Source organism: Schistocerca nitens, chromosome 1, assembly GCF_023898315.1.
Source record: "Schistocerca nitens isolate TAMUIC-IGC-003100 chromosome 1, iqSchNite1.1, whole genome shotgun sequence".
Classification (NCBI taxonomy): domain Eukaryota; kingdom Metazoa; phylum Arthropoda; class Insecta; order Orthoptera; family Acrididae; genus Schistocerca; species Schistocerca nitens.
Window position 1 is genome coordinate 508049602 of NC_064614.1, and position 27664 is coordinate 508077265.

Genomic DNA, 27664 nt, shown 5'->3' on the forward strand with positions numbered 1-27664 from the left:
AAAATGTGACAAAGTGCTGAAAATTTATAAAATTGTTTTAGGCTGGTCTTACACATTGACATAAACATAAAGACGCATTCCGTTATTACTCATTCAGAAATTGTTCTGTGGATTACAAGTAGCTCTCAAGATGACATGATTTTAAGTTTATGGTAGAAACTAATTTCATTGTCTACTGGGTTTCCAACGCACTGGGTAAACGGTCAAAGATTTTTATGGACCACTGTCTCATTCTTTTCTCTACAGAAATAGGCTGCTATTCGTCAACTCCTTTTTAACCTTTTAGATCATGTAAACAGACAGGAAGTTCATTAACTCTTATTGTTAGTCGTCTAACATTTCGATGCATCAAAAGTAAGCTTATTCAAACAAGATTTTTTGTGTGACGCTTCATTTATCTGGACCTCATTTCAAGCAGTCTGTCTGAATGAGGTATTTAGCCCAAAAAGGTGACGCACAAAATTATAGATGGATACCAAGGATTGATTCTAGTAAGAAGGTTCAAGGGGATGTAGGTTACAAATAGGTATACAGAGATGAACAGGTTTTCGCAAGATATTTGGTAGACACTCGTCAGTTTTGTAACGGCCTCGTCGCTACTGCTGTGGAGGCCGAAGTTGCCACTGTTCTTACGTTAGGCCGAGTTTGTGAAACGGCTTCTGGTGCAGTACGCCGCAAAGACAATTTCTTCCTGCCACTATTACACAGCCATGCCCCAGGGTCAGGGAACAGGATAGGAGAAATAAGGTTCTACAACACTCCAACAAATCAGTAAAATAGTCACACAAATGAGTTAAAAAGGTTTAGTTATCTTTTTGACTTGTTGAATAATGAAATCAGCAACACTAAATGTAATATAACACAAAGAAGGCCATCAATGGCTAAGTGCAAATAATCGTAGGTAAACTTCACAGTATATAGTAGATGCAATTTACAACAACTGTCTGTTCACTTCTTAGTGTTCACTAAACGACGTTCCCTGTCTAAGACAGCCCTGGACGACGATCTATAACCACGTTAGCGAGAGCTGATCTGTCGTCCGACTAGGCTTCTGTCGTCCGGTCATTGGTGGATTGTACTTGGCAGGCAACTGGCCGAGGCGAAGTCGATATCTTCTTTCTCAGCGCCGCCCGTGGCGCTGGTGGACGTCGCCCAAGTGGCGGGTCTCTGTGGCACTGGTACCAGCTCGCATCTTTGCGTCTGTGGTGTCTCCGAATTTTTTATGTGAAAACTCTTAAAGGTTCTTAAATAAAGCAAACGTTAGCAGCATTCTACATCTTTAGTCTTCATGCATACATTTTTATTTCTCAACATAATCACCCCGGCGACGAACAAATTTCTCCCAATGGGAGACCAGTTTGTTGATACTATCACTTTAGAATGTTTGGCTTTGTTTATTATTATTATTATCGTGTGCATCAATTACAGTAATACAGATTTAGCAAAACAAAGAAATAAAAATGAACATGTGAAATTATATATAGTACACAAGTTTTAAAACGGCTCAGACTACACTCGGATGTTGATGGACTCGATCCAGCGGAGTGCCTCGTGGGATGCTTGATGGAGCTTCTCAATGCCACCAGGGAAGCGTCTGATTGGACAGTCATTCACAATGTGGCTCATTGTTTGGGTGTCACCACAGTCACACACACTGTCACTTGAAAAGCCCCACTTGTGCATGTTGTATTTGCACCTACCCTCTTCGGTCCGATATCTGTTTAACTACACCCACACCTCCCTTGGTTTGTGGATAGGATAGGATAGTGGTGTTTAACGTCCCGTTGACAACGAGGTCATTAGAGACGGAGCACAAGCTCGGGTTAGGGAAGGATGGGGAAGGAAATCGGCCGTGCCCTTTCAAAGGAACCATCCCGGCATTTGCCTGAAACGATTTAGGGAAATCACGGAAAACCTAAATCAGGATGGCTGGAGATGGGATTGAACCGTCGTCCTCCCGAATGCGAGTCCAGTGTGCTGACCACTGCGCCACCTCGCTCGGTCCCTTGGTTGGTGGAAGCCTGGAACTGGAACTGTTGGATTGTCTGCAAGTTCGTCGCTTCGGGTTCTTGTAGCTTGCCATTCACGTTTGCACTCTGCGTCCTCGTCGAATCCTGTGGATAGCATTTGGCCTTCCATTTCATATGCTGGTCTTCTAGATTTGAAGGATTTCCATAGCAAATCGTCATGAAGAGGGATCGAGTTGTTTTCAGAAACTTGCTGACAGAGGTTGTAAAGAGCAGACTTTCGACGCAGGTCTGGTGGACAGATGTTTGAAAGCACTGGTAGCCAGAAAGTAGGTATAGATTGGACTGTACCACTAATTACTCTCATAACTGCGTTCAGTTGGACGTCTACTTTCGCTACGTGGATGCTTAGGAGCTTTGTTGACGGAGCCACACCCTCACCTCTGCTTGCACTTCTTCAACACTGTCAGAGTGAACTCCTCAAAGGTGTTCTTTAAGTTTTGGAGACAGAAGAAAATCGGATGGGGCCAAGTCGGGACTGTATGAAGGATGATCGATGACAGTGAACGCAAGACGACGGATTGTTGCAGATGTTGCAGCACTCGTGTGTGGTCTGGCGTTGTCGTGCTGAAGGAGAGCGTGCTCCATGTGTGGACGAACTCTTCAAATTGAAAACTCGATTACAGCACGCTGTTTCTCACGCACCGACATAGTTACGTTACACACCACCATGTTACACGCTACAATTCAGAGACCTCTAGCAGCAGACGACTGCAAATATGTAGTTATGAAGAACAAAGATGCAGAATGTTAAATGGCGTTTATTTTATTTAAAAAGATTCAAGAGTTTTCACATTAAAAATACGGAGGTGTTACTTTTCAGCGCATCCTCGTAGCTATGACAAGAAATCGTGGGATAAGTTGGATGAAAAATTTGATTTTTCAGTTCTTATGACCACTTGTGGCTCTTTATCACTCACTGCATCTGAGTTTTTGATGTACTTCATGCAAAAGCCAAAGTTAACAAACCGTATTAGAGATAGACATTTATCATTCTGATGAGCCGAAACATTACGAACACACCTACAGATTTACATCAGTATCTATACTCAGCGAACCAATGTGGAGTGCATAGCAGAAGGTATGTTATTAGGACGTTTTCCTGTTTCATTCACGTATGGAACGCGAGTAGAATGTTCGTGCATGCTGTAATTAATCTAATCTTGTTTTCACGGTCGCTATGAGATTGATAAGTAGGGGCCTGTAGTGTGACCACTTGCTTAATGGTTTATAGGTCCATCATTGGGATACCACGCAACAGTGCTGTTGGATTCGACAAATCCTTGGTAGGTTTTCTGATGACCAAGACAACAAAGTGAGTTCACCATCACATTCCTAAGAGCATATATAAAACGATTCTGCCCTTGTTCATGGACAGCAATCCTCTGAAAGATACCATTACCATTCTGGAAGACATTAAGCGTGGAGAGATGTAGATAATCTGCAATAATGTTCACGTGGTCCATAGCTGTCGTGGTGCCTTCGATTACTACCACAGATCCCATGGAAGCCCAGGTGAATGTCAGCCACTGGCCTGCGTGCTTGACACGGTTCATGTTTCACCCAACCAGGCAACACGTATTACCTGATCCACGAATCTCCTTGATGCCGTCTCCATTGCAGTCGTAACTGACGACATTGCTGGGTAAACATAAGAACACATAAGGGTCGTCTGCTGCGGACGTATTCAACAGCTTCCTGTTAACGATGTGCTCCAAATCCCTTGTGCGTGCACCGCCATTTTATCCTGGCGTCAGATCTGCCACAGCTCGCCACCTATCCCGCTTTACAGAGTGGGCAAGTCTCCGATCTCGACATTCCTCGATGAGGCTTGGACATCCGACACCATGCCATTTATTAGTTGTCTCACCGCCCTGCAACCATTCTCCATGGATGAAACTTCCTGGCAGATTAAAACTGTGTGCGCCGACCGAGACTCGAACTCGGGACCTTTGCCTTTCGCGGGCAAGTGCTCTACCAACTGAGCTACCGAAGCACGACTCACGCCCGGCCCTCACAGCTTTCTGTAAGCTGTGAGGGACGGGCGTGAGTCGTGCTTCGGTAGCTCAGTTGGTAGAGCACTTGCCCGCGAAAGGCAAAGGTCCCGAGTTCGAGTTTCTGTAAGCTGTGAGGGCCGGGCGTGAGTCGTGCTTCGGTAGCTCAGTTGGTAGAGCACTTGCCCGCGAAAGGCAAAGGTCCCGAGTTCGAGTCTCGGTCGGCGCACACAGTTTTAATCTGCCAGGAAGTTTCATATCAGCGCACACTCCGCTGCAGAGTGAAAATCTCATTCTGGATTCTCCATGGATGCTCGTGACACTAGAACACGAACAGCTGATTAGCTTCGACGTTGCAGAGGTTTCGTTCCAGCATTCGGGGTCATAACAATCTGCGTTTTGTCAAAGTTGCTTATTTCAGTGGATTTCCTCATTTGCGACATAAACCATTTCTAGAATGATTCCCCATTCGTTTCTGTTCCACTAACACACTTTCCTTACCGTGCCGCGAGTCTGCAATGCCACCAGGTAGCATTAAAGCTCGCACTTTGGCTCATTCGGCTCACCAGTATGAAAAATAAGATACAATAAAATAAAACTTATAAAATTCACTATTATTCGAGTACGAAGTCTATTTATAACTTGAGATGTTTTTCTCTAAAATATCATCTCTTCAAAATTGTTGTGTATTATTTTCAACTGAGTCCGCTGTAAATGCGAAAATGTTCATATTTATCTCATGGGCAAATAGTGAGTATTTGACTTATAATTCTTTAGCTGTATGGAGGTATTACTAGCGACTACCAGCTTTAAGACAAAACCTTACTTTAAAATGTTATGAAACTCTCTCTTAACTAGAGTGGTATATGATTAAGTCAGAACATTTACAAAGAAGATAAGTGCACTCAATGATATAAACAGATAGTTGAAAGTGGAAGTAGATAACTGTAAAATATCTATATGTTGTTTTTAAAGAAACATATGATTACCAGTTATTACATGATACAACACACTCATTTTATTTAATTTACTCATGCAAAAAATAGAATTGCATTAGCACACACTATGTTAATATCAAATTATTCAAAGAATCACCATAAAATGTGCAGCAGACTGTATACTTGTGCTAAATGTAAATTCTTCCTGCAAATAACATATGGACACATATTTCCAATATTCAGATAATATAATTCATTAATGGCATCAAGTCGACATGTTTCTGTTAAGGCCTTTAGTTCATTACATTGCATTCAGTTGTACCTTTAATGTTTTCTTCCACGATGTGGAACATTTTAGCAATTTGTTCTCCTAATCTGTAATTTAACTTAGGTCTCTTTTTTAACATACTAGTTGCTTACAGTTATCATTGGACTCTTATTGATATTTTATTAAAATAGTGAAATCATTTCTGAATGTGACAGTAAATAAAAGGAAAAGTGGCGAAATGTTTTTACAGGGTAGTTCTTTGATAATTGGTAAGAAAATTTTGCTGATGAAAATGAAGACTCATAGAAAATGTTAAAAACGTTTTCTGTAAGATTTCGGATTTTGTTTACTCCAAGATTAGGTCACAAATGTTAAATTCTTGAATGTCAACAATTAAACACTTAAAATTGTGTTAGAATGATAAGTCTTTTAAATTGTAATACATATTTTTACCCAAAGATACATTAATGTACATATGTCCCTCAGATCTATATTATATTTCTGCATCGTAAATAATACTTGCTAAACTTAAACATAGTTGCACAGAACTTGAAGTGGAATTTTTCTGCAACAAACACATAAATAAAATATCCCAATCTTGTTTATATTTATATGTCTGACAAATTATAAGATGTGTGAGTAACTCTTCCAGGGTTGATGGAGCAAATGTTTTCCACTAAAGTAGTACATAGATTTGAACATTAGGACATCTATAGCCCACATCAATCTAATACCACCACCTACCTAGAAGCTTCAAGAACCATTCGCTGTATACAAGGCTGTGAATGATCAAACATGATGGTGTGTGTTCACAGCTGGCATCTGTTTCAAATTGTATTTAATGAGTACTATACGTCATAGACAGAGATTATAAACGTTACTGCACTCCCTAGTAATTCTGGTGATTTGTACATAATTTGTCTTTAATGGGATATATATGCCCCAGCAAATTTTGTAGAATGTAAAAAACCATTTGTCTGTCATATATGTCAAAGCCATATTGAAATTTTATGTTGAAAATTGATGTTCTACATTTGATGTTTTTCATTATCAAGAGAATAAATGTTTAGGTACTGCTATGTTATACTTTTGGCAACGGCCTTGCCGCAGTGGATACACCGGTTCCCGTGTGATCACCGAAGTTAAGCGCTGTCGGGTGTGGCCGGCACTTGGATGGGTGACCATCCAGCTGCCATGCGCTGTTGCCATTTTTCGGGGTGCACTCAGCCTCGTGATGCCAAATGAGGAGCTACTCGACCGAATAGTAGCGGCTCCGGTCAAAGAAAACCATCGTAACGACCGGGAGAGCGGTGTGCTGACATGCCCCTCCTATCCGCATCCTCAACTGAGGATGACACGGCGGTCGGATGGTCCCGATGGGCCACTTGTGGCCTTACGACGGAGTGCTTTTTTTATGTTATACGTTTCCAATATTTCCATCCTGATAAAATCACTCTAGAAATAAAAAATGAACTCTGAAAATCCTACGTTGACATAAAAACATAGATCTTGTTAGGATCATGGGACACATTGCAAGACACCAAATGAACTCTGAAGCCAAGTTACGTAAAAATATTGTCCACTCTGCTGGGCCTGCGTGAGTCAGACAGCTCCCATGCACTCAACTACTTTTTCAGATTGTACACAGTCGAAATGCTAATTATTTTATAGATAACTCATGATTAGAATGATGTTTTAAACCCAAGTAACTGGGTTATCATGTCAGTGTCCCTGAATTTACAATACCTAAAATTGAATGGGGAAGAATTTATAAGTACTTAAATAAAATTCAGTGACCAGGAAAATTACACATTAATTTTTTACATATGTATTCACATATGATCACAAAGGTACAGCAACTCGACATCATGAAGTCTAATGGAATGAAGAAATGATGGCACTCAGAAACATCGATTCAGTTTGTTAATACAGTGTAGGAGTGCAAGACTGTGCTGGTAATGGACGTGCAAATGGATAATATGATACTGGATTTAAAAGAAAAATATAATTTACCACTATTTACTAGTTGCATGAGTCGTTACGTGAATCTGATCACGATATTATGCCTTGTCCCAGACATAATACTTCGCCCAATAGATCACTGATGAGCCACATGAACATTCATTCATTCATTCATTTCTATCATTAAAAAAAAAAGCAGCTGCGATAGTTTTGTCATTTCCTTCGTAAACATTTTGTATTGTGCACGGGTTGTCCAGGAGGGGACATGCAACTAGGTGGCTTGGATCGTCTTCAGCCCCGCGGTGGCAAGAGGTGTCTGGACTTGCTGGAAGGATTTCCCATTTCTTCAGATTGGTCTTACTGCGGGGGACGTCCACTTTTAGGCGGTTGAGGGACCTCCATACAGGATATTGTAGGTTTGCACCAGGAGTTAGTTATTCTTTTGGTGATACGTCTACGGGCAGCGAGCTCTTCCATGTTGCAAGACGAATTGTCTCTGGTGCTCCCTCCAGTAGTGCAGTCCTAGCAAGGAAACTCTTGCGGGATTTTAGGCGGGATCTTACTGTCTGGTGACCATACAGAGGATGTCGGCGGTCATTCTCCTGCTTTGTTCTTTCATTGTCTGTAGCAGTGGCCCTCCGGATATTGGGTGGGGCTATTCCAACAATCGGATACAATTCCTGCACTGGTGTTGGCTTCAAGCTTCCTGAGATGATCCTTGCAGTATCGAATTGCTTAGCATGAGCTGAAGCGTTCCACACAGGAGCAGCATACTCAGCGGCTGATACACAAAGCACAAGTGCAAAAATCCTTAGGAAGTGCGGGTTGGTTTCCCAGCTGCTGACAATCAGCTTCTTAAGTATCCCATTGCGAGCGATGACTTTCTCTTTCACATTTAGACATTACTGCCTGTACGTTAGAGCCCTGGTGTCGGGCAATGTTTCAGTTTCTGTCCTCGCCATGTGATGTCCAGCTTTTGCTGCGCTTCCCTGTTTCGTAAGTGGAAAGCACTCACCTGAGTTTTACTGGGATTGGGCTTCAGGTGGTTGGCATCATAGTACTTGGAGAGTTCATCAAGTGCTAGAGACAGTTTTCCCTCTACTTCTTCAAAGATTGGCCGCGCGGGATTAGCCGAGCGGTCTGAGCCGCTGCAGTCATTGACTGTGCGGCTGGTCCCGGCGGAGGTTCGAGTCCTCCCTCGGGCATGGGTGTGTGTGTTTGTCCTTAGGATAATTTTGGTTAAGTAGTGTGTAAGCTTAGGGACTGATGACTTTAGCAGTTAAGTCCCATAAGATTTCACACACATTTGAACATTTATTCAAAGATTTGCCCCTGTGTCATCGGCATAGATCAAGAGCCTAGTACTTGCTGGTATTGGCTGATCATTTGTGTAGATATTGTACAGTGCTGGAGCGAGCACACTGCCTTGGGGGAGACCGTTCTTCTGCATACGCCATCTACTCCTCTTACCCTGTAATGAAACTTGGAATCTTCTGTTCTGAAGGAAGGTGCTAATGAGAGATGTTAGTTGGTAGTTCTTAGTAAGGTCATACACTTTCTTTAAGAGTTTCCTATGATTCACAGTGTCGTATGCAGCTGTTAGATCAACAAAAGCGACTCCAGTGATCTCACCACGCTCAAAACCGTCCTCGAAGTGCTGGGTCAGAGTCAAGATCTGACTATAGCATGATTTCCCAGCACGAAAGCCTGCTTGTTGTGGGATAAGCTTCACTTCGAGAGTGGCAATGATTCGAGTAAGTACCAGCCGTTCTAATATCTTGAAGATGTGGCATAAAAGGGAGATAGGTCGAAATTTTTTTGGATCGTTTGGTTCCTTCCCAGGCTTAAGTATTGCAATGACTCGAGACTTCCGCCATATTTTGGGGATGTGTAGCTTGGCGACACATGGTTCATTAGGCGTAGTAGCCACGCCATTGTTTTACAGCCGAACATTTATATCCATAGAATGATGATTTAAGATTGAATGCCATCCCTGGTCTGATCACACCTGAACTTCCTCACAATCTCAAAACCCAGCACTGCAGATACATCTTACTAACTGTGTGCCTGAAGCTGCAAGACATGCATTCCAGTTGTTGGATGAACCCAAACATCAGTTGTGGGGTGGCCAGGAGTCCTCATCTCAGATGTCCTTTTGCCTCCTCAATTCATCAGTATGAATGTTTTCTAAATCCAAAGTGAGCGCAAAGAGTGCATAATGGGAGCTCAGACACGAGACAATCTGACTCTAACAGTTCCTACCATGTGTTCGACCCCAAGACATGCTTTTTGAGTGCACGAATGAGTAACATTCTAGTGCACTGAGAAATCGGCCGTCACAATTTTCCCATGCTAGGTGCCAGAGTTGCGCCATCTTCCTCCACAAAACAGAAAGTAAGACACAGTCTAAAGTAACGACTGTCTCTCACGCTTAATAGCAAGATTCTAACTTGATGAAAATGTTTTTAACCAGCACGCCAGGAATACGCTCTTTTAGCGAAAAATTGCCTTCCTGTTTTCATATCCAGAGGGCGTCTTCTGAAAACCATTACATGTCCCAGCCAAAACAAAGGTATTGTCTGTCTCTGTTTTTCGAGGTACCCCTTATCCACTGGCATCATTTCGTTGTTGAGGTGCCCCACGTCCAGCATCATTCTGGCACCTCCTAAAGCACAGACTGGCTGCAAAAGTTGACTACAGGTCAGTGTACACCTGGTACAATAGAAACTCCCCTTCAGGCCAACTGCCAGGTAGACGATGACTGACTTCCTACTACGTATTGTTCCCACATGTTACACAGAACCACGAAAGTAGCATCTTTTCGGCGTTACTAAAGGCATACAATAAACGCACTTGAACTTAAAGAAATTAGAATAGCTGAGATGAAGTGCAACTGTGGATGAATCACATAACGACCCATAATCTCTGTGAATCAGCATGATTTGGTTACTTTCATAATAAGTGGACTGACATGCAGAAATGAATTAAAAGTGATAGGAGGCAGTTCAGTCAAAAATAACATGTCCCACTTAACCAATTTTCAAAACTGGTCAACTTTATATTTCAAACTTACATTTCTCCTGGTGCATGAAATGTTCAAATAACTTATGAAAATGCACTGGGTGACATCTAGAACAATTGCCGATGTTTCGACAGACACACGCACTCTCGTTTTGAAGGCACAAATCCAATGATAGACCACTGTACCAGGAAATTTAAAACCTGGATATGCAGAAAGAAAGTGTGCACATGTGCGCGAGTGTGCACACACACATACACACACACACACACACACACACACACACACACACACACACTGTAGACGCAAGTGCCACCACATAGCCAAAGATGACCAACGTCAGATATTATCGATTGTGAACACGAATAACCGATAAGTGAGGTTACATTCCTTTCATTATTTGTCTAGAGAGAGAGAGAGGGGGTGGGGGGGGGGGGGGGAGAGAGCAGAATTCCACTCAGAAATCAAGCAGGAACCTCCATCTCGATTTATAAGGTCACTTACTAATTCAATTTCGACGGCTTCCTTAATAACACTATCATAGATGGAATTGCGTGACAGAATGTCCATGTTGTTTCTTTTATAGGATGACTGGCGCCAAGACAATGTTCAGCAATAGCATATTTGATTGGATTTTGCAAGCATGTGTGATGCTTATACACTCCTGGAAATGGAAAAAAGAACACATTGACACCGGTGTGTCAGACCCACCATACTTGCTCCGGACACTGCGAGAGGGCTGTACAAGCAATGATCACACGCACGGCACAGCGGACACACCAGGAACCGCGGTGTTGGCCGTCGAATGGCGCTAGCTGCGCAGCATTTGTGCACCGCCGCCGTCAGTGTCAGCCAGTTTGCCGTGGCATACGGAGCTCCATCGCAGTCTTTAACACTGGTAGCATGCCGCGACAGCGTGGACGTGAACCGTATGTGCAGTTGACGGACTTTGAGCGAGGGCGTATAGTGGGCATGCGGGAGGCCGGGTGGACGTACCGCCGAATTGCTCAACATGTGGGGCGTGAGGTCTCCACAGTACATCGATGTTGTCGCCAGTGGTCGGCGGAAGGTGCACGTGCCCGTCGACCTGGGACCGGACCGCAGCGACGCACGGATGCACGCCAAGACCGTAGGATCCTACGCAGTGCCGTAGGGGACCGCACCGCCACTTCCCAGCAAATTAGGGACACTGTTGCTCCTGGGGTATCGGCGAGGACCATTCGCAACCGTCTCCATGAAGCTGGGCTACGGTCCCGCACACCGTTAGGCCGTCTTCCGCTCACGCCCCAACATCGTGCAGCCCGCCTCCAGTGGTGTCGCGACAGGCGTGAATAGAGGCACGAATGGAGACGTGTCGTCTTCAGCGATGAGAGTCGCTTCTGCCTTGGTGCCAATGATGGTTGTATGCGTGTTTGGCGCCGTGCAGGTGAGCGCCACAATCAGGACTGCATACGACCGAGGCACACAGGGCCAACACCCGGCATCATGGTGTGGGGAGCGATCTCCTACACTGGCCGTACACCACTGGTGATCGTCGAGGGGACACTGAATAGTGCACGGTACATCCAAACCGTCATCGAACCCATCGTTCTACCATTCCTAGACCGGCAAGGGAACTTGCTGTTCCACCAGGACAATGTACGTCCGCATGTATCCCGTGCCACCCAACGTGCTCTAGAAGGTGTAAGTCAACTACCCTGGCCAGCAAGATCTCCGGATCTGTCCCCCATTGAGCATGTTTGGGACTGGATGAAGCGTCGTCTCACGCGGTCTGCACGTCCGGCACGAACGCTGGTCCAACTGAGGCGCCAGGTGGAAATGGCATGGCAAGCCGTTCCGCAGGACTGCATCCAGCATCTCTACGATCGTCTCCATGGGAGAATAACAGCCTGCATTGCTGCGAAAGGTGGATATACACTGTCCTAGTGCCGACATTGTGCATGCTCTGTTGCCTGTGTCTATGTGCCTGTGGTTCTGTCAGTGTGATCATGTGATGTATCTGACCCCAGGAATGTGTCAATAAAGTTTCCCCTTCCTGGGACAATGAATTCACGGTGTTCTTATTTCAATTTCCAGGAGTGTATTCTGTACACCGGTCTACCACAGTCCTGATGGTCTGACCAATATATGACATACCACAACTGCATGGAAAACAGGATGCCAAATTAAACGCCTTTCAGCCGTCAATTTTCAACATTATTTCATTGGGCAACCAGTTTCAGTGTTTTACTACGCCATCTTCAGGCCCCTGATCGACGTGTAGGAATAATCTACCTCGCTTGTGATCAAAACAGGGGCCAGCAACACGTATTAGTAGATATTTACTTGAGGCAGTGACCACTTCAATCATCTCCTGCCGACTCAAGATGGCGTAGTAAAACGCTGAAACTGTTTGTCCAGGTTGAAAATTGACGGCTGAAAGGCGTTAATTTGATGTCCTCTATCGAACAGCCGAGTCCCGCAACCATCGCTAAAAAGATGGACACGCAGAGACTGCATGGAATACTGTCGAACGTGGAGTTATACTTAGCCAAACAACATGACACTTACCTCTTATTACGTCCTGTGAGTAGATTTGAGACAGCAAACAGAAGTGGGTTCCTCTAGCATAATCTGAAATGCACAAGGCTGAAGCATGTTTTGAGACGATAAAAACTATCAGGAAACAGATTGTCCGCTGGTGCCATCACCTCAGGAAGTTCCTTCCCAGACTTAAGTATTGCAATGACTCGAGACTTCCGCCACATTTTGGGATGTGTAGCTTGGCGACACATGGTTCATTAGGCGTAGTAGCCACGCCATTGTTTTACAGCCGAACATTTATATCCATAGAATGATGATTTAAGATTAAATGCCATCCCTGGTCTGATCACACCTGAACTTCCTCACAATCTCAAAACCCAGGAAGTGTTGCAGGATAAGAATTAGGTTTGTCATAAAAAGTTCTAATATACGAAGCAACGGGTTCACTTGCCTGATTCATGACCAAGCTAAGAACTTAAACTTAGAGCGAATATAATCACCTATGTAATACTTTCGTACCAACGAGTGAAGCTAAGCTAAGCTAGAACTAAATGCTACCGATAGTCAGCAAAGTTCTGAAATCCATAGACAAGACTCAGATGAACAGTGTAGCTTTGGGCTTACTGTAGTGGCCTCTTGCTGGCACACAATGCAAGACAAGATTCCTAGGTGGATATAAAACCAAAGACATTTTATTTTAACAAGTATAAAAGAACAGACTCACAACTAAAATTCACAAAAGTAGTCAGATGGAAGATAACATGAACACAAAGAACAAAGGTCAATACCTGGTACTGAATAATTGCTTCTTAGAGTTGGTGAAAAATATACAAATTTCTGAAGCGATTATGTCTGGTGTAGCCCACAATCACTACTGAGTGTGAACAGTACGAGTACGAACTGATATGAGGATGGCTGCCCTTAAATACATTAATTAAAGACAATGAACATCGGTGGACACCAAGTCCTGATGCCCAGAGACCACGGAGGCCAATGCCAGAGGGGCTGAGACTCAGCTGATGGGTGGCAGCTCGTTGTGGCTGTGAATGCGTGATGTCAAGGTTGGTAAGGTGAGTGGAACTGCTGGGCTGCTTGGACTCTTCGATGAGCAGATCCTCGTTTGGCTCGGGAAACTGAACATACTGCAGAGCGGCTGAGCGGCGTTCTGAATGTATGATATCCTTGTAAATACAGGACATCTGCTCGGTGGGCATGTGGTTCATGGATGTGAAGTAGTGATCCGCGACTGCGACGCAGTTAACTGCTACACTCGTGCTGCTGGCGGCAAGGATGGCACATCTGTAGGCGTATCTAATGTCTCATGTTCCCATAGGAACTGCAAGATGTCACCCAAGTAATACCGACGTATTGATAATGATACTCAGAAAGTTTATGTTCGATCTTCCTGAGGTGATGGCACCAGCGGACCAGAACTTTGAGAACCTGCTGTACATGCCTGTATTATTGATACCTGTTGTCACTGGCGGTAACCTGCGGATATAGCACTTACACAGGCAGTCTTAATGCCTCATACGGACTGTCTCTCGTTACTGATTGTTGGCTCAACTTCCAGAGGCTCCACAGCTACCTCCATGACGCCTTCTTACATTACAAATAACGACTTATTACTGTCAGACTGCCAGTCCAGGCATTATAAGCTTCTCCTCATGATTTCAGAAAAGTCCTGTGTTAGATCACAAGGTGTCATACTTCACATTCCAACGAACGTCTTATGGTCTGTAGAACTTCCTCTGGAAAGTTCCGGGCTAATGTCATGTAGGCTTCTGTGGATAGAGCTTTTGACAAACAGTACGTTATCTCCAAATTCGCAGAGGACAGTTCATTGTTCGCATGTATAGTCAGTGCCTTCACAGGTACAAAGTAATGCTTAGCATTACTAATTTTAGAGGTGTGCCTATTGTGTGTGGGCGACAATACGACAGAAACTCACCTTACGCAAATCAAGATGATCGTTCACAGGTCCTAAAAGGGTCCTAATCTTATATTGTGGCCGAAAACACAATTTCACATCGCATTCCTGCAGAATATGACCAATCCTGTATAATGAAAAAGGCCATACACTTTGACGCCATCTCATCATTATCATTACTCACTAATTAATGATTGGTTGAAAGTGCAACATATGTGTGATTTGTATTTCGCTATAACCATTCTGATGGAAGTTCGTTTCAAGATGAGAAAACTCAAAGGAAAAGCCTTCACGGGGGCCCTGCGAAGTACCCTTTTATGCTGAACCAGATAGTGACAACTACCAGAATGTAGATGCAAATCACTGTTAGCTGGCTCCTTATAAATGGCATGTCCCAAAGTGTTTCTTTTCGGATATGTAGAGGACACTTTTGCTGTTTGACCCCATGTGAGTAAAAATTTAAACGGCTTTGTAGAACATCCGAATTTAATCCATCAGAATAAACGTTTCATCATGGACGTGACACAGGATGGCTGCCTTCCCTACCTTTATGTGTAGATCAGGAGGAAAGTTGATGGTATGCTGGGACATGCCATTGTAGGAAGCCAGCTCACACTGATTTGTATCTACAGGCTGATACTTGTCAGCTTCCAGCTTAGCATAAAGGTTCGCTGTGCCCACGTCATCTCTGGTCTTGAAAATTTGTCGACTGAGTTAACCCATCTCGATGTTACCTTTTGTCAGAACGGTTACAGTGAAAGACAGATAAGATCTCTGTTGTGCTATACGAATCATATATCGTGTGAGTGGTGATAATAACGAAGTGGAAGCAAAGTCTTTGGTCCATTTGCCTTGAGGTGGAAGCATGTCCAACAAGACTGTTCGTATTCTGCGAAATTATAACGGGAAATGTGTTTTTCGAGTACTGCCTAAGATTTGGGCCCTAGGCCAACCGACTAATTCCCTCCTAGCGAACTCCTGTCGCTCAGTCCCAGACAATGCTTACATTTGGGTCGCGACATAGCTGTGTTTGTCAAGAACAATTTTTTGAATCTGTGTTGGTCCTTTGTCAATAAAGGATCTTTCGCCCAGCGAGCGGTTGCATACGAATGCTAAATACGTTGCTATGGCATCAGCGTACTCTGAGAGGAACCTAACTGGTATACTATCTGGACCGGAAGCCTTCCGTTTATGAGAGGGTTTAAGCTGCTTCACTACACCGAGGATATCTACTTCCTCATTACTCATGTTGGCACGTGTTCTTTATTGGAATTTTGGAATATTTACTTCATCTTCTTTTGTGAAGGAATTTCGGAAAATCGTGTTTAGTAAGTTTGGTTTGGTGGCATTTTCATAAGTTACATTACCATTGTAAACGCACAGTTAAGGTATTGACTACGTCTTTCCACTGGTGTACTTGACATACGACCAGAACCACTTAGAATTTTCTACCAAATTTGAAGAAAGAATCTCTGTTGTGGAAAATAGTAAAAGCGTCTTGCTTTCAAGTTTCTAATTACTGTAAACGAACACCAGTATTGCAGATTTTGCGTTATTTTAAACCTGGCATGCTTCTGCAACAGTGTTATGACCCGTTTTATGTAGCATGGAGGATGAGTACCACCACTTATTAATTTATCTGGAATATATCTCTCAATTTCCGTTGATACTACTTGAATGTAGACCACATCTGATCTACACTTACATAGACTGAAAGGCGTGGAGGTTGTCTCTTAGGAAGACGTCCAGTGAATTTTTATCTTTTCTTTAAAAAAATAGATATATTTTGAGTTTATTTTTGGTGGATTTGGTTGCAACGGATTAAGTTTTGCTATTTACGGTTAACTAGGACCATTAACAGAGTGTCTACAACATCACTATCAGTTATAGTGAGAATATGACAGCCTGCCGAGAGACAGCAAAGTTATGTAGGTATCACTGTACACATGTCACTGTACATATAAGGTTTAGGACATCAAATAACAAACATCATACTGTACCAAAGTTAGCTTTGGTCCATTTTGTAACATACTCTCAATAAATATTATATGTTATTTCTTAGCAAGTCGCCACAATTCTGTTACAATCAAACAAGTGTTTGACTGTAAGCATATAATCGGTCATCTTGAAGTAACTATTAGTGCTTAACACTTTTCTGCTGCACTGGATGTTTCAACTGAATTAATAGTAGCATTCAGTCACTACGTTAGCAACACTTAGTGTGCGTGTCTGGCCTGCATGCGTGTTTTCTGGAACATTCCCCTTTGTCACTGGTGCTGTTCACAAAAAAATGCAAACTATGATCAAGGGGAATGAAACAAAACGACTTTGACAGTGAAGTCTAATGGAGGAACAAGGAACATTTTGGAGTCGCGGTGCTAGACGGAGCGAGGAGAGGCGGCTGCCCACCTCGGCCCCCAGGCGGCGGCGGCGGCGTCACGGCGGCGGGCAGTGCGCGGCGAGGTCGGGCGGCCTGGCGAGCAGCGCGGCCGGCCCCGGCGCCAGCCTGCAGGCGGGGGACGGCGGCAGCGGCGGCGCGCAGCCCGCGGCCGGCGGCCCCCAGCGGCCCAGGTAGCGCCTCCACGGCGCCGCCCCCAGCGCCGACACCCGCTCCCACGTGCGCCACTCGCCGCCCTCAGAGCACTCGTCCCACAGGCCCAGCGCCGGCGCGAACACGTGACGTCCTGCGCAACACACCGCAGCACTCTACATTACAGAACAGGCGACGCGTGTGTAGGTAGCAGGCCATTATAGGGCCGGGCTTAGAGCTGTAAAACTGCCGTAGGCTACCGTAAACTACCGTAAGTAAGCGTAGACTACGGTAGCTCTCCTAATAGTTTTTGTCAGTTAAGGGCATACCAGCGTACATGTGTATTAGGTGTTTTGCATACATATCGGGCGTTACCTCATAACAATCGTATTCTTTACGTGGGTGCCTGGAGGTGCCGTATTAAAACTCGCCCGAGCTTTTCAAATGATTTATTTTTTCCACTACAGAGCTTCGTTGACCTCGGTCCGCGTCGCAGGCCCCGCATTGCTGAGGAAGTACCCGCAGCGGCTCGTGCAACGCAACGCTGTGTCGTGCCGGTCTTGTTCGCCAGCTGTAGAGTTCCAATTACGTCAGTATGGCTGCGCTAGCAGTCGACCCAGCGGCCACAGTCCCCGTTGACTCCGCACTGCTCCGCCGGGAGCCGTAGCCGGCCGCGCTGCTGCTTCTTCCCCGGCTCTCGTAGCTGGGAATGCGGCGGCAATCACCGCTCCCGTTCTGGCGTCCGAACCTGCGGCCCTCGCTTTGTAAGTCTCCGGCGTATGTCGGAAGCCGAGACAACTGTCCGCGGTAGCGACCCGAAGAGTGGCCCGCCCTGGCTGGCTGCGGACCCCGCATTGGCCTCAGATGGTCGAACCGACGACCCGCCATGTACTGAGACGCTGTCGCCCCAACTGTTGCCGTATGTCGCCGGTAGTGTGACACGCCCCGCCGTCCAGGAGAGCTGCCGCACTTGGATGGATCTCGTTAGAAAACCATACCTATTTATACTAGGCTTCGTGGCTCTGTTTCGCTAACGCATCGCTCCAAGTCACATATGCCCCACATCACGGTTGCGCCAGTGGGCCCCTTCTTCCTATAGCTTGCGGCATGCGAACCGCTGCGTTTACGCTTTTCGGCGGTTCGATGGCCCCTGTGGCCTCCAATCCACTTCGCAACCGCTGTTCAGCGTAACTTACTGCAATCCAGCCCGCACCCAGCTGTAACTTGTGTGCTCAGAAATATTGTACCAAATCTAACATCCCTATCTTAAACTGTGCTGCCGCTACAACATAAACAATCAGTGCCTTCCTAGATTCCCCTAAAAACCGGAAACTGAGAACTGTCTGGAATCAGTCACTGACGAAAAACATCGCAACATTAAGAAATAATTAATGTAGAAGAATGAAATTTCGGGAATCAGTCATCTAAGTAACATATGTAAGTGATTAACATTGCAACGTCACAGATTAATGTAAATGCGAGATAAGCCATTGAAAATGTCAAATGCAGGTACATTAATAACCGGTGCAAACGACAGAATGTTGGATGCTAGAATACAAATGTGCACGCATTGTACAGGGTGATTCAAAAAGAATACCACAACTTTAAAAATGTGTATTTAATGAAAGAAACATAATATAACCTTCTGTTATACATCATTACAAAGAGTATTTAAAAAGTTTTTTTTTCACTCAAAAACAAGTTCAGAGATATTCAATATGGCCCCCTCCAGACACTCGAGCAATATCAACCCGATACTCCAACTCGTTCCACACTCTCTGTAGCATATCAGGTGTAACAGTTTGGATAGCTGCTGTTATTTCTCCTTTCAAATCATCAATGGTGGCTGGGAGAGGTGGCCGAAACACCATATCCTTAACATGCCCCCATAAGAAAAAATCGCAGGGGGTAAGATCAGGGCATCTTGGAGGCCAGTGATGAAGTGCTCTGTCACGGGCTGCCTGGCGGCCGATCCATCGCCTCGGGTAGTTGACGTTCAGGTAGTTACGGACAGATAAGTGCCAATGTGGTGGCGCTCCATCCTGCTGAAATATGAATTGTTGTGCTTCTTGTTCGAGCTGAGGGAACAGCCAATTCTCTAACATCTCCAGATACTGTAGTCCAGTTACAGTAGCACCTTCGAAGAAAAAGGGACCAAAAACTTTATTGGCTGAAATGGCACAGAAAACGTTCACCTTAGGCGAGTCACGTTCATACTGAGTTGTTTCCCGCGGATTCTCAGTGCCCCATATACAGACATTGTGACGGTTGACTTTCCCGTTAGTGTGGAAAGTTGCTTCATCACTAAACACAATCTTTGAAACGAAAGATTCATCTGTTTCCATTTGAGCAAGGATAAAATCACAGAAATCGATTCTTTTAATCTTATCAGCTGCAGACAGTGCTTGAACCAATTTCAGACGATAAGGTTTCATAACTAACCTTTTTCGTAGGACTCTCCATACAGTTGATTGTGGAATTTGCAGCTCTCTGCTAGCTCTGCGAGTCGATTTTCCTGGGCTGCGAACAAATGCTTTCTGGATGCGTGCTACATTTTCATCACTCGTTCTCGGCCGTCCAGAACTTTTCCCTTTGCACAAACACCCATTCTCTGTGAACTGTTTATACCAACGTTAAATACACCACCTATCAGGAGGTTTAACACCATACTTCGTTCGAAATGCACGCTGAACAACTGTCGTCGATTCACTTCTGCCGTACTCAATAACACAAAAAGCTTTCTGTTGAGCGGTCGCCATCTTAGCATCAACTGACGCTGACGCCTAGTCAACAGCGCCTCAAGCGAACAAATGTACAACTAAATGAAACTTTATAGCTCCCTTAATTCGCCGTCAGATAGTCCTTAGCTCTGCCTTTTGTCGTTGCAGAGTTTTAAATTCCTAAAGTTGTGGTATTCTTTTTGAATCACCCTGTATTTTACAGGTGCTGGATGTCAGTTTGTGGGATAAAAATGTAAATGTCATGTGACTAGGGCCTCCCATCGGGTAGACCATTCACCGGGTGCAAGTCTTTCGATTTGACGCCACTTTGGCGACTTGCGCGTCGATGGGGATGAAATGACGATGATGCCGACAACACAACACCCAGTCCCTGAGCGGAGAAAATCTCGGACCCAGCCGGGAATCAAACCCGGATCCTTAGGATTCACATTCTGTCACGCTGACTACTCAGCTACCGGGGGCGGACAGTTTGAGGGATGGAGTTCCATATCTGTTGCATTTGGTCGGTCAATACAGCGACAGTTAATGCTCTTTGTGGGTGACGCTGGAGTTGTCGTCCGATGAGGTCCTACTGGAGACAGATGTGGTGATCGAGCAGGCCATGGAAAAACGTCGACACTCTGTAGTGAATGTTGGATTACAACAACCTTATGCAGGCGAGCATTATTCTGTTGGAAAACACCCACTGGAATGCTGTTAACGAATGGCACCACAACAGGTCGAATCACGAGACTGACGTACACATTTGCAGTCAGGTTGAGGTGAGATAAGTGCCAGACTGGTGCTGCTGTCACACGGAATCGCACCCCAGTCCATAACTCCAGGTACATGTCCAGTGTGTCTAGCATGCAGGTAGGCCTTCAAAAAATGGTTCAAATGGCTCTGAGCACTATGGGACTCAACTTCTGAGGTCATTAGTCCCCTAGAACTTAGAACTACTTAAACCTAACTAACCTAAGGACATTACACACATCCACGCCCGAGGCAGGAATTCGAACCTGCGACCGTAGCGGTCTCGCGGTTCCAGACTGCAGCGCCTAGAACCGCACGGCCACTTCGGCCGGCGCAGGTAGGCCTTCAATGGGCCTAGTTCTAACCAGCACACGGCTGTCACTGGAACCGAAGCAGAACCAGTTTTCATTAGTAAACGCGACAGGGCTCCGCCCTGGCCTCCAATGAGCTCTTGCTCGACACCACTGAAGTCGCAATTGGCGGTGCTTTGGGGTCAGTGGAATGCGCGCTACAGCGCGCCTGTCTCGGAGCTGTCCTTCAAGTAATTGATTTGTAGCATTTCGTTGTGTCACTGAGGTGCAACTGCTGCTCAGACTGCTGCTGCAGAGCCAATACGATGCGCCAAAGCGATACGCCGAACACGATGGCCCTAGCTCTCGGTTGTGTCACGTGCCCACCCAGAGCCAGATCTTCTTGCGGCCATACATTCTCGTGACGGCCGCTGGAAGCAGTCATGTACAGTGGCTACTCTCCTGCAATATCGCAGAAGGAACATCCAACTTCTCGTAGTCCTATTACATGATCTCGTACAAACTCAGTGTGGTGTTGATAATGGAGACATTCTTGACTAGCATCAGCTCACCACTAGCGCCACTGTTATGTGACTTCCGCGAAATTTCAGTAGACATCATCTTTCAAATGTAGGAACACGCCTACCAACTTTCGTTTATGTCGCACGACTCCTTCTTGGTGTTGTGATTTTACTTCCGTCAGTGTATGAAAGGATGGGCTTGTTCTACATAGTTATCCCCCTGTCTGTTACTTAAGAATAAACAGTGTTTATAGCAAAACTTAAAATGGCGATGTTTAACTCAGGTTTTATCGATAATTGTTGATTTGTAACATGAAAAAGATGTACGTTTTAGTGAAAGAAAACAATATAGATTTATAATATAGCGGTAGAAAATACAATTTCTTCAACAAAAAGGTAAAATAGAAAAAAAACCACAAACAAAAATACAACAAATGTAGCTTCAATACTTCGTTGAACTTATATAAAACATGTTTCTGTTACTCACAAACAACCTTCACATTTAACAATAATAACAGGAAACTCTTCCCTTTGATCACGATGAAAGACTTTCTATTTACTAAAAAATAACAATTATTATATTTTTTTACGTTTGTGCTCGTAAATCTTACCTACATCAAAAGTAATTAATTGGTTACATAAAAGTGCAGAAGCTACGTCATTTATTAATTTTTATTACTTATAAAACGCTGTTTATATTATGTAAGGATATAAAATACTCAGTGAACTAACACTGGATTACACGCGGTTCTAATTATGTGCAGAACAAACAAACAAAAAGAAGTCGTCGGCTACCAGATTCTCTCTTACACATTCATTTATTTTCCTTTCACTACCAATGCTACCAATACAACGGGCAATCCTACCGTTTACTACGTCATTTATGTAGTGTACCAAACCCACCGAAAAATACTTTTGCGAGTATAGATCGACCGAACTGTGATATTAGCGATTTCTGTCAATGCTACTTTTCGGTGGCTGCGACTTTTAGTTGTGATTTTTCAAAGTTTAAAACCACAGTTCATGAATTCACAATTTGTATTCCTCCGCACTCTACCAAAATTAAAATACGTCTTCTGCCCTTATCACCTTAGTTATTACGCTGTGATTAGTCTCAAGTACACTGTCAGTCACATTAATGTAACCTTCTGCCACAAGCTGGAATAACCATTTTCTCCAAGAGGACTGCAGCGAGATGTGCAAGAGAGTCAGAGAAGTTCTGGAAGGTACCGACAAGGATGTGGAGCCATGCTGAGTCCACTGTCATGGCCAGTTGCACTAGGTTTCTCGGTCGAGGATCCACGGCGCGAACACCTCGATCGAATATTCCCGTTTGGGCTTAAATATGGGGAGTTTGGTGACCAGGAGAGTACAGTAAGCTCACCCTGGCGCCCTTTTAGCCATGTATCTACACCGCGAGAAGTGTGACACATTGCATTGTACTGCAGCTAGATGCCACAGTGCCAAGTAAAACCAAACTGTATATAGGGGTGGATATAAGCATAGATGCATACTTGTGTTGATCTGTTGTGCCTTCCAGAATGGCGAGGTTACCCAGAGAACGCCACGAAAAAATTTCCTAGACCATAATGCATACAGGGTGTTTGCTTTCAGTCGTTTCGCCCCATACACACCAACGATTATCTGTCTGATGGAGCGTAAAACGTGATTTATCTGAGAAGGCCACCTGTCATCACTTAGTTGCGGTACTGGCTTGCTAATTCCAGCCTTTGTCTCCGGTGAACCGCAGTCACCATGGTGGCATGAACCAGGCACATGCTATGGAGGTCCATTACGCAGTAACGCTCACTGAATCGTCATTGAGGAGAAATTTCTCATAGCCCCTTGGTTCATCTGGGTGGTCAATTGCTGAACAGTTGCGTGTCTATTTGCCCATGAACATCCGTGCAGCCATCATTCAACCATGCCATCTATGGTCCTTGTTGCACCACAGTTATCTCGGAGCCAGTGTTCGATAGTGCTACTCACAGCATACTTTAACCACAACAGCATGCAAATAGTTTACAAACTAAACCATTTCAGAAATACCAACTTTAGCCAATATAACCTTCACTGCTAGTGCTACCACCTGCTGTCTGTGAGTGGCTATTGCACATAGGTGGTAGTCACGTTAAGGTGACTGGGCCGTGTAGCAACTAACATTCACTAACAAGTATGTCTGCTAACGGATATTTCTAGCCAGGTGAACTGTGCCAATGCAATTGAAGTGATATATTCTCGTCTGTAAAGTTTTCAAACTAAGTATCCCAACACTGTTGACACATATCAGCTGCAGGCGGTTATAATGAACCTGCAGGATGAAAGCCACTCTCCAACATGTCAAAGTCTTTTGGCGTCACTATACAGATGCTCAAATTCAGGAGGTGAAAATCTTCCATAGATAACAGTCAGTCATCCATGACCAACTTGTCCTAGTCGAGTCAGGGGCTTCCCTTTCTGTAATGTCAGATGGTTATCGTCATCAGCCAAAGAAGACTACGTTTCATGATATGAAAGCTATTGTGCTGTAAGTCGCAAATGTGAAGTACACTCAAGTGATAGGAACATTAATTGCAAGGATAAATATCAACGATAAAACATAGCTCATCAAATTTGCTATTATGACAGAATGTACTGATAACGCTATTCTCAGATGGGACCTCGTAAAAGCACACATAACAAAAATTGCCCTGGGTGGTTATTTGCCATTGAAGACGTTATTAGGCCACAGTCAACAACGGGATGAGTATCAGTTGACAATTCAGATACTCTGTTAAAGTGTGAAGCTTTTGCCGATCGAAAAAAGCTACATAGGTTCCCAAAAGAATTCTACATGCCAGCGACGATAATAGACACTGAAGATGACGAAGGAGAACTTCCGATCACTAATAGTCAAGAGTATTCACAAGTCGTCCATAAATGTATGTGTGTAGAGACAACCAAACCAATCTAGGAAGGCCAGCTTAGTGTCATACGTGAAGAATCATGCTCTTCTATCAATACAGGCAATAGAGGGGAGGAAGCTGCTGTCAAACTGTCAGTGGGACCTGGCCTGGCTGAGGAGCAATGTTGGCGATTCATAGCCATCCTGTGTCAATTTTCGGATGCTTTTAAATTTGGACTTAGTACAGACCAAGCAGCCAATGGAAAAACAATATATCAACACTGGAGATCAGCCACTAATTACCCAGCACTCATGTAGGAAGTCACTGGCTAAACAACAGATAATCCAAGAGAAAGTATGGAATATGCTGTAAAGCGTTTATTTGACGACACAGACAATGGTCAAGCCACAGTCACTAAATCAATGAAATTTTTAAAAGGTTACGTAACTAGTTTCGACTCACTGAGTCGTCATTTTTAAATGTAATCACAAACCTAGAACACTGCGTCAATAACTGCATTCACACTCCTTTCAAATATAAAATAAAACCAGTAAACTGTAGCGAAGGCAGCAGAAACAGGTCACAAGACGTCATGTCAATTTTTGGTTGATCAGTCGTTTCACACCTTAATGCAGTGTGGATGAAAATTGAATTGGGGTGAAGAATGTTATATACTCTTGCATCACATCCTGCAGTCACACTCCTTGATGACAGTTATGTCGAAATACGAAATATGATGATGACATCACTGAACCTTCAGAGAGTCCTTGGTAATCTCCTGTGGTCCGTGCGATGAAGATGGTTGGCAACTGGCGTTTCTGTGTCGACTACAATTACTGATTAAAATCACAAAGAAAGACGTCTATTCACTACCGCACATTGCTGACACCCTAGAGTGCTTGAGCAACGTATTTCTCAACAATGCATGTGCAAACAAGCTCCTGGCAAATCGAAGTTTACGAGGCTGATCACAAAATAGTGCCTTCATACTCCTAATGGCCTCTATGAGTTTAAATTTATGCCATTTGGACTATGTAATGCTCCAGCCACCTTCAAATGTACGATGTGCTCCGGCACTGTAAATGGATATTGTGTCTTTGGTATTTGGATGACGTTGCGCTTTTGCGAAGACATTTGAAGAACATCTAAGCTGCCAGACAACTGTGTTGAAGTGTACTGCAGGCCTTTGCCTGAATCCAAAGAAGTGCCTTTTCGTCACCCAAGAAATAAAAGTCTTGGGGCATGTAGTGAATGACAATGAAATCCATCCCGATCCAGAGGAAATAAGAGTAGTCACAGAATTCCCGATTCTTCAGCGTACTCATGATATTAGATGTTTTCTCGGAATGTGCACATAGTACCAGCTATTCAAAAAGATCTCTTTACGAAGGCACATCCCTTGCAATAACTACTGCAGGGAGATGTCAAATGTAAGAAAGAGCTCTCTTGTCCTTCAGGAGGTGCTCTGACACAAGCGAATATTATTGGTTAAAACAGTTGTTTATGTTATTAGGGTTAAAATATAAATTTGTAAGGTGAAATGTTAAAATTTATTTGTAGCTCTTTTTATGAATATGTCAAATTTAAATAACAGACTAGGTCCTAACACTGTGTGTTGAGAATGAGGAGACAGAACTTCACATTGACACTACCAGTTATGGGAGAGTTGCAGTTCCAGAGTGCTCTGCAAGTCCAAGACGAACTGACTGCCTCTCAAGGAATCCTTCGGCACATACAGCAGCGTAGATGAAATTTCAGTCATCGTTGTATTAAATGATGTTACTGCTGAACAGAGCAAAGATCCAGCACTGCTGAAAACCGTAGAAGCTTGAAGAAGGACGAACTGACAAAAGAAGGATGCCCGTTAATAGACGGATCATTGTGTAAGAGGATGACCCAATGGAATGGATATGGTTGCTCATAATTCCGCTCCATCTATGACCTGCTATCCTGAAGCAGTTCCACGAGTCATCATCATCTTTTCACCTGGTATTCGTGAAGACTGTAGACAGAATCAAATACAGGTATCACTGGCCAGGTCTTTACCGATCCATTAGACACTATGTGAGCCACTGTAAGGAAAGTCAACGACGGAAGCATGTTCTGCAATTACTTCTGGAAACTGCGAAGTTTCTGTTAGAATACATCATTTTGAAGCACAGAGAACCATCTGTGATGATCTCTGATCATGGGAAACTTTTCCATTCAAGACTAGTATTGGAGGTAATTTCTCGTTCCGAAATCATTCACAGTACATTCGGGCAAAAATTGTTATGGGATACCTCTTAATATCGTGTCGGACCTCCTTTTGCCGGTCTAGTGCAGCCGACCGCGGTGGCCACGCGGTTCTAGGCGCTGCAGTCCGGAACCGCGCTGCTGCTACGGTCGCAGGTTCGAATCCTGCCTCGGGCATGGATGTGTATGATGTCCTTAGGTTAGTTAGGTTTAACTAGTTCTAAGTTCTAGGGGACTGATGACCTCAGATGTTAAGTCCCATAGTGCTCAGAGCCATTTGAACCATTTTTTTTGGTCTAGTGCAGCAACTCGACGTGGCATGGACTCAACAAGTTGTTGGAAGCCCTCTGCAGAAATATTGAACCATACTGTCTCTATAGCCGTCCATAATTGCGAAAGTGGTGCCGGTGAAGGATTTTGTGCACGAACTGACCTCCCTATTATGTCCCATAAATGTTAAATGGGATTCTTGTTGGGCGATCTGGTTGCCCAGATCATTCGCTCGAACTGTTCAGAATGTCCATCAAACCAGTTGCTTACAATTGTGGCCCGATGACATGGTGCATCGTCATCCATAACAATGCCGTCACTGTTTGAGAACATGAAGTCAATGAATAGCTACAAAAGTTTTCCAGGTAGCTGAACATAGCCGTGTCCAGTCATTGATCGGTTCATTTGGATCAGAGAACTCAGTCCATTCCACGTAAACACAGGCCACGCCATTATGAAGCCACCAATAGCTTGCACAGTACCTTGTTGACACCTGAGTCCATGGCTTCGAGGTGTCTGGGCCACACGCTAGCCCTACCACCAGCTATTATCAACTGAAATTGGGACTCATCTGACCAGGGAACGGTTTTCCAATCATTTAGGTCCAATCTATATAGTCACGAGTTCAGTAGAGAAACTGCAGGCGATGTGGTGCTGTTAGCAAAGGCACTCGCGTCGATCGTCTGCTGCCACAGCCGATTAACGCCAAATTTCGCTGCACGGTCCTAACGGATACATTCATCGTACGTCCCACATTGATTTCTGAACTTCTTTCACGCAGTGTTGCTTGGTTGTTAGC

At 44.3% G+C, this 27664-nt stretch overlaps 1 protein-coding gene and 2 non-coding genes across 3 annotated transcripts in view; 1 reads left to right on the forward strand and 2 right to left on the reverse strand.

Annotated features, from left to right (window-relative positions):
- Positions 1-27664, reverse strand: part of LOC126257374 (uncharacterized) — a 98694-nt gene that overhangs the window by 12691 nt on the left and 58339 nt on the right. The window contains exon 5 of the mRNA XM_049955562.1: positions 17209-17345. Coding sequence (XP_049811519.1) covers positions 17209-17345 — 137 coding nt within the window. The remainder of the gene's footprint in view (positions 1-17208; positions 17346-27664) is intronic.
- Trnas-cga (transfer RNA serine (anticodon CGA)) lies at positions 3950-4023 on the reverse strand. Its single transcript has one exon. It is a non-coding gene; the product is annotated as a tRNA-Ser (tRNA).
- Trnas-cga (transfer RNA serine (anticodon CGA)) lies at positions 4177-4250 on the forward strand. Its single transcript has one exon. It is a non-coding gene; the product is annotated as a tRNA-Ser (tRNA).